This window comes from Hoplias malabaricus, chromosome X1 (genome assembly GCF_029633855.1).
Source record: "Hoplias malabaricus isolate fHopMal1 chromosome X1, fHopMal1.hap1, whole genome shotgun sequence".
Taxonomy (NCBI): Eukaryota; Metazoa; Chordata; class Actinopteri; order Characiformes; family Erythrinidae; genus Hoplias; species Hoplias malabaricus.
The window spans coordinates 15,569,115-15,582,504 of NC_089818.1; the positions used below are offsets into that span (position 1 = coordinate 15,569,115).

General features: G+C 41.7%; 1 protein-coding gene across 1 annotated transcript in view; it reads left to right on the forward strand.

Annotated features, from left to right (window-relative positions):
• Positions 1-13,390, forward strand: part of LOC136675938 (MAGUK p55 subfamily member 7-like) — a 54,806-nt gene that overhangs the window by 10,650 nt on the left and 30,766 nt on the right. The window contains exons 6-10 of the mRNA XM_066652756.1: positions 6,055-6,133; positions 6,302-6,387; positions 6,537-6,611; positions 6,755-6,951; positions 8,179-8,243. Coding sequence (XP_066508853.1) covers positions 6,055-6,133; positions 6,302-6,387; positions 6,537-6,611; positions 6,755-6,951; positions 8,179-8,243 — 502 coding nt within the window. The remainder of the gene's footprint in view (positions 1-6,054; positions 6,134-6,301; positions 6,388-6,536; positions 6,612-6,754; positions 6,952-8,178; positions 8,244-13,390) is intronic.

The window sequence follows — 13,390 nt, forward strand, 5'->3', positions numbered from 1 at the left end:
GAGAATATTGTACTGTAGGTGTAAGTGGGTGCATTCATTTATTCATTGTCTGTCACTGTTTTATCCTGGTCTGGGCTGTGCTGGGTCCAGATCTGATACAGAATCTATTGGGTGCAAAGCAGGACAGAGCACCAGTCGATCACAGGGCGCCACAATTTCACACACTCAGCCAGTGACTCACACACTCACATCTCTTGATGAGGTGACTCCATCTATCAAAACATGTTTTTGGACATTTACACCAGAAGGAAACCCACTCAGACACAGTGAGAACACATCAAACCCGTCATAGACAGTGACCCGAGGTGGGCATTGAACCCAGGACCCTGAGATCCTGCAGGATTGAGGAAGATGTCCACCGTGCCTCTGTGAGGGTCATGAAATACCCGGTGAAATCTAGTGTAAAGCTAAGAGGCTCAAACTCTATAAACACAAAACCTTATACGTAACGTATTTCAGACAAAGCGTAAATAAAATAATCACTCGTAGGTCTCGTGATAAACATTGGTTTAAGGATGTTTTTTTTTTCTCCCCTTTAAAGATTCATTTTAAAGCCCTCAGTGGACCATATCTAACATGGCCCTGTAGGACAGACTTTGAGTGTGCGCTTAAAATGAGAGCTACAAGCTCTCGGGCCATTTTATGAAAGAGATCATGATATTATGAAGCCACAAAGATGGATGCAGGCTACAATAATGGAGAAGATCAGAAGCGAGCCCCTGCCCTCCGCAGAACCTCAACAATCAGTTTTTCCATTTCCCCAAAGCTCCATCTGCACTGAGGCTCCGTTCATGTTTCCTAGATATAGCACTGCACTTACAAATAGGGAACATTAAACAGCACCAGAGTTTAACACGCACACCTCACAACAAGCTTCGTCTTTCTATTTCTAACACAGACCATCGTTCTCTTCCTGACGCATGACATGGCGTCCGTCCCGATGATGTGTAACTAATAAAATGTTTTATATTTTAACATTGTTACCTCTTCCATATCTTCTAACATCTGGTGAATAACACTGAAGGGAACTTGTCATTTATGAATGGAGCTTTTTTATGAAGTCCAGAGTCAGTAATGGAAAATTTATCATCACTTCAGTTAGAGTCCCAGAGTGCTATCTCCACGCTCTACTGCGTGTTTCACTTTCCTCCTTATTTCTGCCGCAATTATGACATTAAAGGCCGGCAATAATGTTACATTTTAGAGAGAGGTTGTGTTTTTTATGAGCAGCACGGAGGTGCAACTGGTAGTGTCACTGTCACACAGCTCCAGTGTTGTGCGTTGGAGCCCTGCCTCAGGTCACTGCCTGTGAGGCGTGTGGTGTGTTCTCCCTGTGTCTGTATGGGTTTCTTCCAGGTGCTTCAGTTTCCTCCCATAATCCAAGCACACATGTTGGTAGGTGGATTGGCCTAGAGTGAAATTGTCCATGGGTTTGAGTGTGTCAGTGACTGAGTGAGTGTGTGATGCTCTGTGATGAAGTGGCACACTGGCCAGGGTGTGTTCCTGACTGGAGCCTAATTCTGGGTCGACTCAATACCCACTGAGACCGTTATGAAGCGGTTACAGGAAGAAAATGAAATAAAAACGAGGGAATGCTTTTATGTTTGTTTTGAATAAGTCAGAGAAGAATGCACTGGACTGTCTCCTAGTTGTCTATGCATTGACTCTATTATCAGGAGATCGGGGAGTCCAGTCATTCTAAGCATTCTAAGGTAGGATGGCCCTCTAAATGTTGGTAGGTGTAGTATTTCAGGAGGTGGATAAGGTGTTACAAAGTAGCTGCAAACATATCCTGCAAGGAGGTTGGCACGGTGTTACTTTAACATAGCAACACTATGTTACAGGTTGTGCTTGCTAGGTGGTTTCTAGGGTATCCCAGGTGGTTACTAGGATCCCTATGGTATCCCATATGTGCACTTTATCATGGCCAGTGTGCATGTGCCATGATGAGACACACTTTCAGCCACAGACGTCCACCATTCAATCCTATTGAAAAAATGTGTCCAATCAAGTAAGAGTTCAGTGTAAATAATAATAACCTTTCGAGTGTTGATAGGTCTGTTTCGAGCTGCTGAATACATCAACTATAACATATAATCAGTGCTCTGTCATCTATTCAGTAGCAGCCTGACAATGTGATACCAACAAATATGGTTCCACTTCTCTGCACCAGCTTTTGCCTGTGCCCCTTGGGTCTCCAGTAACCGCCAGGGATGATTAAGCGTTAAAGAAATGTCTATAGTGCAGTGCTGACTGTCAGACCCTCGCGGACATATGGAGTCCATCAGATCTGATCATGCAGACGCTGGGTCATCTTACTGATGATGAGTAATTGGACAGCCATGGGGATACAAAAACCCCTCCCTTCACTCTGATTGTTCACCTTCCAAACTTGTCATTTTCAGAGAACCTCCATTCAGTAAGTGGCTATTTTCTCCACACTATGGCGAGCCGGCAGTAAACAGTGGGCCCCTGCGCTCCAGTCTGGGTTTAACCCTTTATTACCTAACTTATTGTTGGTGATATTTTCAGAATGCTGGATGATATTTCCTTTTTTTACTGATTAAAAGTTGCCCCTGGAATTGTCCCTGTTAGTAAAATGGATAAACATGTGGAATGTCTTTAGGGTACCAATTTAGAATAGCACTACACTTAAAAAGGTTTATAAATGGTTTACAATCTTTTTATTAATAGTTATTCATTAGCTGGTAAATACATTAAAAAGTAATTTTAAAAGATTTATTTTACATAGATACAAAGGGAAACAATAATCTGTTATTTGCCAAATAGTGAACCCATATTAATGTTAAATTTCAGATCTTGCAAAATACTGCCCTTAGTTTTTCTTATCCACCAGTCGATATGAACCCTTCCAGCTTCAACACGTTTGTTAATAATTGTAACCATTTAAGCAGCACATTTAATCAATTAACCACCAATTATAATATGGTGTGTACCTTAATATAAGAAAATGACTAAATGCACATTCTCAGGTTGTAGCTTATTCTTCACTTTGATATTTTTAGTAAGTTATCAGACACTTTCAGAATTAGACAAAAACATAATCACGGTTGCTCTTATTATCTATTAATAACATTTAAGCTGTTTACAACCTAATTAATAACCATGTAATAAATAGATTTTTAAACCATTTATAGACCTTTATAAATGTAGTCTTATTTTAAAGTAGTACCCTGTCACATTGTCTATCACTATGTAAAAGGGGCTCCATGCTTCTTTTATTGTTAGATTGCTGTAGTTGTCTGCTGTAGTTGACCACTTGACCAAGGATGACGAGTGACTGTCAGAGACAGGAGAAAGGAAGGTGACTGTCACCTTCTTTTTGTGTTTTTAATTTCCACTGTGTTTCGTAATTTCATCATTTGATCCACTGCCCAAATCATACCTGCTCTGTGGTGGTCTTGTGGGGGTCCTGACTATTGAAGCACATGGTGATGGAGATGGACTTCACGCTGTACTTATAGAACTACAAAGTGCTCCTGTATGGTCAGTGGAGCTGATACAGTGGGCAAAGTGTGTAGAAACATTTGAATCATTTTAATGTTATGGCTGATTGGTGTATGTTTTATTAATTTATGCTACTTTGTAACACAAACCAAGACAAAAATCAGTTTAACGTGTCACAGTAAAGTGATGGCTGTGTTAACAGAGGGAGGGAAAATAGTACAGAGCAGAGTAAAAAAGCAGAACCTGATGCTTTTCTTTCTCACAATTAAAGTGGTAGAAGTGGGAACACCTCATGATGAGACCACAGAAGCTTCTCCAGAAACGAAAAGCTCATCACTGTGGCACTATGATTAGAAAGTGGCGGCCATGTTGGCTGCTCCTGTGGTCAGGGAGCTTCTTGGGGTGCTCCTTCCAGCAATTCTGCCTGGTTAAACTGGCCACCAGTATCTCTTATTATTTGCTCTTCTGTTGGAGGCCATGTGGGGCCATGAGGCTGCGGGAGGAGTTTCTCAGAGGGGCCCTTTGTAGCCTGAATGGCTGTCTTTCCACACAGTTTGGACAGGAGTTTATTTTAGGAGCTTGCCTAGTTGTTGACATGTGTTTGAGGGCTTAACCTAAACAATTGTGGTTTAAGAGGCCGTGTTCATAGCAGTTCGCCCGCTGGCAGCGCTGGGAGTAGAAGTGCACGAGGTACTTCTTACAGTCGTGTTTTGAGAGCTTATTGCTTGAAGTAGGTGTAAGGTGAAGTGACATGAGATCATGTTAATGGATGTAGAACTGAGGCAAAACACAGAAAGGCATCAAGGCCAATAAAAACTCAAGGTACGGACCGAATGGGCATGATTCGTCATTCGGGTGCTGATTTTCTTATAATGTGGCTTTAAAGACGTGAATCAAATGTTTGACTTCTAATGTCAACAAACTGAAGGATTCGAACAAAGTTTCCTTGTCTGCATTTGAGCCCCCGGGACCAGTTTTTCACTCATTAAGTACACGCTTTCTTTTAGGCCCATAGCACTTGGCCTTATATTCCCAATGTAAAATACTTTGACATTTTTAGAATCTCGCAACAACGATCAAAGAGGCTTCAGTCTTCACTAACATCCCTCTGTTCTGTTATTGTTTGTTTTGTTGTATGTGTTTTATTGAGTTGTATGAAAAGCGCTATATAAAACTGATGTATTATTATTATTATTATTTTACTGCCCTTTAATCTACTCTTTAATATCCTAATCAACAGTCTAATATACAACAAAAAAGAAACACAGCAAATCAGATCCAAACCACATCTGGAAGTGGCTTAAAATCTGATTCTTATCAGATTTTTACAGATGTGTTTCAGTTTGATTACTCTGAATTCTCAAATCAGGGTTGAAAGTGTCACCACACTTTCTAGTGAATGTCATCTGGTGCATTAGAACATTAGAACAACCACAGATCATCATTAAATGTCCTGAGGACTACTTTGCATCTGACTCCACACCTCTCCCACAGTGCTCATTTTATCTATCTATTCAATTTGCCACAAGAACCGTGACTACACCTTCACCCAATAGCTGCGTCTCTGGTGTCAATAAGGTATAGTGTACATGAATCGCTAAGTGAAGGAAAGTGGATAGCAAGTGTCTTGTCTTTTAGCACAAACTGACAATGCACTGCTTTTTTGGCTGAAGTGATGAAGTGAAAGGAAAGCCAGTGGGATTCATGTGTTGAGAAACCCTTGCCATTCCCAAGAAATGCAGAATTGAAGAAAGGAAGGTGCTCAGGAATAATCTGACCACAAAGTTAACTTCTTTCCAGTGATCTAAACAGGGTCTGGACAGTGCGAGAGAGGCAAGTGTGTGGTTAGATGTCTCTGTGTGTCTTTGTTGTGGCCTGTGGTCTGTAAATAATAATGTGGAAAAGGGTTCCCCAACCCTGCCTTAAAGGGAACATTGATTGTGTGGGGAAACACAGCTCTAAGCTTCACGTCTTTTAAGGTGGAACGGTATGTTTGAGGGGAAATAACAACTGTCGTTTGTAAGTGACTGAAGTTGAACTTATCTGTCAGATTTTATTCACTGTTTAAATTACCACAGAAACTCGTTTCTAAATCAAGTTGTTTAGTTTTTTTAGCACTTTCAGTAATGCAGTAAGTCTTCTCCTGAATTTGGAGACATTTCCACCTTAAGTGATCTGAAACAGCAAAAATAATTCAATATTACCCACCTATGGATCAGGAATAGAGCAATATCCTCATTTCAGTTCATGCTTTTCAACGTTTGAAGTTATCTCCATTGTCTAAAAAACTCCAGATGCCTCTGCCATGAGCAGAGAGAAAGAAAGAGAAAGCCTAGCATTCTGGACTGAGACAGTTTTTTTTTTACTCATTCATAGACATTGGGACTTCGTAAACACATTAGACAGGAGAGGAGGAAATGGTGAGGAAACATCTTCTGAATTTTATTAAAAAGTGTTTTTTAATTACAATCATGAACTTTGCCTTTAAAGCCATCCACAAAACATGTTATTGGATGGCTAAGCACACTTGGAGGAAAAGGCTAACTGCCATATATTGTTATATCTAACAGATATTCTGTGTTGTAGGGAGCCACTATCAAAAAGGAGCTTTCGGGTGGCATTGTGGTAGCCCGGATAATGAGAGGAGGAGCTGCGGACCGAAGCGGTGAGCGGTGGAGATTTTAAAATTATATTATTTTTTAAGTAACAACTCAAGATTTTTATTATTTTTTAATAAAAACAGTTCTAACAGACATTAGTCAAAATCAAAACAACATAACTGCTACTTTTAGCTCAGTTAGTATCTTTCTGTCTTGCGTTTTTATTGAATTAGGTTTAATCCATGAGGGGGACAAGCTCAGCGAGGTCAATGGAGTTCCAGTGGAGAACAAGAGACCAGAGGAGATTGTTCCCATACTGGTACGTGGCTCTTAATTTAAGAATAGAGTATGTTATTTGTTTCTGAGGATTTTCTCTGTGGCCCATGCCTCTGGTTTTTATTTATTCTCTTGTGCAACTCGATGTGATGCTCCAAATCCATATTTTCGGAACTGCTTTCATTCTTCCAGGCGAAGTCAGAAGGGGCAGTTACTTTCAAAGTGATCCCAGGCACCAATAAAGAGCTGGAAGCTGAAGACACCAAGGTAACGTGTGCCTCTTTATCACAAATCCAGTGTTTGTAAGGCGCATGCCTTACAAATCATTCGATTTGCACCACCAGATAATCGAGACCAAATGCAGGGGAGAAAAACAGACAACATCAAAGAGTGTTTGTGGATTCTTGTAGATTTTTGTCCGGACATTTTTCGACTACAATCCGAAAGAGGATCCTGCCATTCCATGTAAGGACGCAGGCCTGGAGTTCAGGCGAGGGGATGTGCTACAGATTGTAAGCCAGGAAGATGACACTTGGTGGCAGGCCAGAAGGCATGGGGATGCCAACCTTAGAGCAGGACTCATCCCCTCCAGGCAGCTTCAGGAAAGGTGAGGGACACCACACGCAAAGCTTACCAAGTCCAAATGTATACGGAGTAAAAATAAGGCAGTGAAATGACTTAATTCATGTGCGTACATCAGGAACAACTCAGTGTAGCAGCAGGTAGATTCGCTGCCACACACCTCAGGGTTTGGGGTCTTAGATTTCACCCTCACCTTGGATCACTGTCTGTGAGGAGTGTGCTGTGTTCTCCCTGTGTCTACATGGGTTTCCTCAGGGTGCTTCAGTGTCCTCCCACTGTCTAAACGTGTCTAGAAGTGTAAGAGTGTGAGTGACTGGGTTAGTGTGTGGTGTCTTGTGATGGACTGGTGCTCTGTCCAGATGGTGCCCAGTGATTTCAGGTAGGTTCTGGACCCACTCTGACATACAGAATGTGGATGGATGGATGAATGAATGAATGAATACATGAATGGGTATGTGTGACTTTATCAAATGATTTACCAACAGGTAGCTGGTGTAGTGTGGCATCAAACACCACTAAACTCCACTGAGCAAACTACGGTTTGATTCCTAGCTTAGGCAGGAGCCCTGCACAACCAATAAGAGTCCTTGGGCAGTTTCTTTTTTAAATGTAGTTACCTCAGACATATAAACGGCAACCATTAACTGTGATACTAAAGCCACAACGACAGTATTCTCCATTGTCAAGCTCCCATTCAAACTGTATCAATCAAAGCCAAGCTCCTCCTGCTCCTCTCATCATGCCGTCCAAGGAGATGAGACATGGTCAGTGGCAGACAGGCAAAGGCCTCAGTCTATCAGTCAAAAACACACGTCTCACGAGAGCCACAAAGCATCCTCATCCACATTTTCAGAGCCCCATTTATTACGTCCAGACAGGTATGTACTGGCTTCCAAACAATGACGGGAATTTGTTCGACAGCTGCTCAGTTCTCTATTAGTGCATCTGCCCAGATCAAGTAATCACGCAAAATAATGGCACAGGTGCTGATGCGCTTTGGACACGGAGCGGATGGAAAATCGTGCGGCGCTCAAAGCCGATGATGTGTATCACAGATTTCGAGTCCAGTAGCACTTTCTTGGCAGTTCTCTGTGATTCTGGAAGCGGAGGTATTCAGCAGGCTGTGAATCGAAGCCTTTGTGTTTTGGGTTTGGGCGAGAGAAGTGTGGCGGGTGTACTCTGCTTTAAAAGAGAAGGTCGTGGACTGTGAAAGTGATGGTTTCAGATTAGCTCCTGTGCTCTCTCTGTGCAGGAGAGTCGCTTTGCAGAGGCCTGAAGCCCTCTTTCACGCAGCGAGAGTGCCAAAGTCAAGCGCCGGTAAGCTCATTCATCTGTGATTATGACCAGATCTGTATCAAGGGCCAGCTAAGGACAGTCCAAATTGAACAGATAAGAGCAGTGCTGCTTGACAGTGAACAGTACAGTGGCCACCAGCAACGATCACGTTCACCGTTCGCCTGCATTGAAGTTCTGTGCTGTGATTTGTTCCAAATAAAATACTAAATCACTGAGATGTAAACTCTTCCACATCTATTCAAACTCATGCTAATGCAATGTCATTGTAAAGTTCAACACTTTCAGAGGAGAACACTAACAGCTAACCATGTTGTGTCCTATACAGACTGAAATAGAATCTCCAGTCCATCATTAAAGCAACACTAGGTAGTATTATTACCTTAAAATTACAGCATCCAAATGATTGTGATGATCCACTGACCTGTAATACGGAGAACAGAGCCTTTGTTGTTGCTACTCCAGGCTCAGGACTGCAGAAACTGGACTGTGTAACTTTTGGAGGTGGGTTGGTAACATGCTAGTGAGTGATAAGGACAGAGAAGGGCGGACCCATCCACCCAGAGGTCTCAGACAGCTGTGGCACCAACAGAGGTTGAACCAGGGATTGAAGCAGTTACCGCTTACACTGCTGAAGCACTTAAGAGCCATTTTGATTTCCTATTGTTGAGGAGTGACACCATTTTGTTATTTTTCAGAACCAATATTTTATTCTCAATTTCTATACTCTCCCTGACAATATGTAAAGGCCACATACATGAATCTCTTTTGCGCTGCATAATTGAGACTAATGTCAGGTTTCATCCCTGTTTTGTTCTATGTTTTTCTTGTGCCTTTTTTCCGCTTTTGTTTCCCTTAGCCACGCCCCACACGTGACAAATTAATAATGTGACTGAGCTCACAGGTGCATCCTATTGTTTCTGGTTATTTCAGGACTGTGTGTGTAGTCTGTGCTTGCAGTTCATTTTCAGTGTTTTTGTTAAACTCTGTGTTCGTGTCTTTGCCCTTGTTGTTGATTAAATGGTTTATTCACCTTCTGTACATTCCTCCCCCTCTCACTTTATCCAAAACTCCCTGAAAATAAGTCATTTCTAGATGTTTCCTTCTGGATACTTGGCTAATGCCTGCGCTAAATCTCTGACATGAGGTCCATTTCTCAAAGGGAAATCTTCATCCAAAAACATTCTCTTTAGGTTTGAGATGTCCTTATTTTGTTTGATGACATACCAGCAAAGGACCCAACACTTTGGGAGAGTGGAGTGGCTAAGATATCGAGTGACTGTGCCTGAGAAATGAAGACAGAAGGAGATAGATGGGGTGTTTCTGAGCCTGGGCGGTGAGTGGGACGAACAAACACGATAGCGCTCATGGAACTGCTGTAAATCCCTGCGGCTTTGCTGGACACTTTAAAAAGTGTTTTACTGTGTGTGAACAACGCATCCACCCTTAGAGACCGGAAAGATCCGCGCTCAGGGTCAGGGATTGCAGTTACTTTACACACACCCCCGTCCTGAGTGGCGTTTTTTACAGTTAAAGACTTCTGCATGCCTTCGCTGAACAATGCAGGGCACTGTGGCATTTCCCAGCCAGGGATGAATCGTATGTTTTTTTAAGATATTATACTGGACACATTAAGTATGCAATCAACTGTTCAAAGATTTTGGGTCCCTTATGATTAATGGTTTGTTTATATAAAAACACATAGTTTGGGATGAAATATTCTAATCTAGACATATAAAGATAATTTGATTACAATTATCACTCTACATGACACCGGACACCTGGGAATGTCTTAAATTTCGAAAAAGTCTTATATTTAACAGGCAAAGACACGGTTAAACAGAGTGAAACAAACACAAAGAGTGCAGAGAAGTATGAGCACTGAGTAAACACAGAGAAAACAAAAACAGAAAAGTAAGAGAAATAAGCGAAAACGGCTAAAGACCAGAGCTTCTGCTACTCACTCCCCACTGCTGAGTACTCAGGTCAGGATGAACAGCGAGTGGCTCATTATCATTTAAAGGCTAAGACCCAGCTATATGAAAGTGTCAAACAAATAAATTCAGTGGAATTTGATTTCCTAACTCAAAATAAAACCTGTTATTTCTTACTAATTCAAGGAATAAGGTTTAAAAGACCATTGGTCCCCGCCCAATGGTGTTCGGAAACTCTAATAGGCGTCTTGCCTGTGACGTAGATGGTGGACAACAACTCTAGAAGTTGCACTAAATTTAATGCAAATTGACGAAAAGGTGTGTTGTTTTTGGCTGCAATCATTCAATGTACAGTGGGACATCTGTGCACAAATGGCCCAAAGATCCCAAAATATCCAGAAAATTTACTATATTTGTCAACTTTAAATGGGCACTTTGTAAAGGACCATCCGCTCACTCCGTTATCTGTAGCTCATTTCACTGGCGCTTTTCCAACAATATGGGCATGTAAGGACACCAACGAAAGGTGTTCAAGAGCCTCTGTAACATGGAGGTAAACAGGGTGAGTACACTCACTTCGCCTGTTTTAGTTGGTGTTAGTTAACGTTAGCTTGACTTGCTAAACTCGGTGGCTCAGATTATACTCGGCTACGTAGCTGCATTACGGAGGTTTATAGTGTCGGATGAATTCGAGTTCGACTTCGATCACATTTACAAGAATAACGGTACCTCTAACTTTGAGTTTAGTTTATTGCTAGGCTATTGTCATGAATAATGTTGGTTATTTAGCTAGATACTGTCATAACAGTCAGTCATAACGGTGTTTTTCCGCCAACTAAATTGTCAGTTTTAAAGAAAATTAAGCTGCTATTTTCATTTTAATTCATACTTATATATGTCAGTAACTAAAATAATGTGAAATACTTTAGAGGAGGTCCATTAAGTGGTGCTTAGCATTTAAAGGAAAATGGCAGTTCTAAACAGGGCTGCTTAGAAAGGGAAACACTGCTGGGAGTTGACCCTTGTGGTATTTTGAGGAAAGCAGGTCAATAACGTGTCATTAAGACGCAGAACCATGTTTCCTTGTGGACAAAGTTGTTTAATATGTTTCCTTGGGAAATGAAGAAGTTTTTGAATATTAAATAAGGTTCTGTAAATAAACGATGTACTGTAAGTTAATACTGTAGCCATCCACTCCATATCTCAAAAGTGGGGCGCCCTCTATGTTCGTTTTATTATAAGCTCATTATTAAGGTTATGTAAGTCTCACATTCATTACAGATTCCGAATGACGTCCAGCTCTGTTCATCACTCTAGACACTTTCTGGATTGTCTTTCACATTCCCCAAAAATAATTTTGAATCCAGTAAAGTGGGGAGAGTTCCAGCATTGTTTCAAAATATCATACATCTATCTGCTCCCAAACTGCTTTAATATACATTGCAATGCTGAATAAAACAGATCCTGAATTTTGAATAATAATTCCAAATTTATCATCATTCATAACCAAAACCTAACAACTGTATTTCAGTTGAATAGGTCAGTGTTATTGTGGCTCACTATATAATGACCAGTCCAGCTGATGCAGGGATGTAGTCTTATCTGGAATATTCTCAACACCTCGTCTTGAAAAGTCATCCCACATCTGCAGAAAGTGATGATCCATCCTATAAAAGCCCATCTGTGCTGGCTGTGGAGAGAGTGACAGCTGCCCTGTATCTCTGGACCTTCTCACACTGATGATTGCAGAGGACACACATTCAGAGCTTGGTTTTGTACCCTACTGGGACGTGGGGGGAGGGGTCACACAGCAGCATTTGATGTGGCCACAGCATTGTGCAAAAGTCATAGACCAGCCATTAATGTAAAAGACCTTATTGCAGAGAATATTTATGGGAAGCTTATTTTGAGGCACAGTTGTGATTGGAAATTGTCCTAAAAACGTACAAAAACAAACGTAAAATAACACAAACTCACGTTTGTTTTCATGCATTGTGGGGTCATTGCCTAGGCTATCATTCATTTTGTTGAGACTTACCCTAACAATATACGAACCCTATCCCTTACCAAAACTCAAATCCTCAACCTTAACCCTTAAACTCCCACTTACCCTAACTTTAACCATTCCTTTCCCCCTACCCTAAGCCTAACCCCAGTTTTAAGTCCACACAGTGTGATGTATTCCTGGTACACCCTCACAAACCCAAACACTCCAACTTGGGACAAAACACAAGGTCAAAAACACATCACCTATTAAAGCTGAACCTCTGCTTTACCACTTTAACTGTCCTCCAAACACAGTGGACCGCAGCATGCCTTCCTAAACTCCAGGTCAAAAACCTGGCCAGGACAAGTAGAGCATAGAGAGCTGACCGTTTCCAAAGGCCACTGTTTTTGCTTTTTGCCAGCAGGAATGTTGATGGTCTGGTCTCGTTTTGTGAATCCGTCCTTGACCGAGGCCACACACACACACACACACACACACACAAACACACACACAGTGAGCTTTGGCCTTCCACTATCCACTTTCCCTGCTTCTTCTGTTTGTGACATAAAAACATGTTCTTCCTCATCCAAAATACTCTGGCTTCTTCTAGTCTTTCTGTCTTTTTCGGCACATCCCTCCTGAACCCTACCATCATTACAGTGTTGACGTCCAGAAGGGCAGTGAAATGACAGAGCAGCGATGGCGAGAGGTGTCTAGCTGTGTGCAGTCGTGTGTTCATTCTCTGTGATGTTCCAGATATAGACTTTAAACCTGCCACCACCAGCTCTGATTATACAGCCAGGCTGATTGATGAGGTGCACGGCATGTGGCTGTTCCTGTGTTTTTGCTATAACAGATAACGCAGGCGACACTGTACAAACTCTGTCAGTGTTTTCGACTGTTACACGTAGGTCACAAGTTCAATCCCTAGAAAGACCACTGCCATCAGCAGGCTGGTGTCTATCTTAACTCACTCTGTCTGGGTGGGTCAGTTGGCCCTTCCTTTCCTCCGTTATTAACACATATGGGCGTCTCTGAGGATGTGTTCTCCTGCAAACTTGTTGAACTGCCCAATGACAGCAAATGGACAAAGTTTAATTCTGTATATTCTTGAATCTGTAATGTTGATTCATCTGTGTATGATCAATGCATGTAGTGGGTCAGTCCACTTTTATGTGAAATCCACAAGCTTTGCAAAGGTTCTTGTATGTTTTTGTGATTGTAATTAGGATAGTATTGCCTTACAGGTG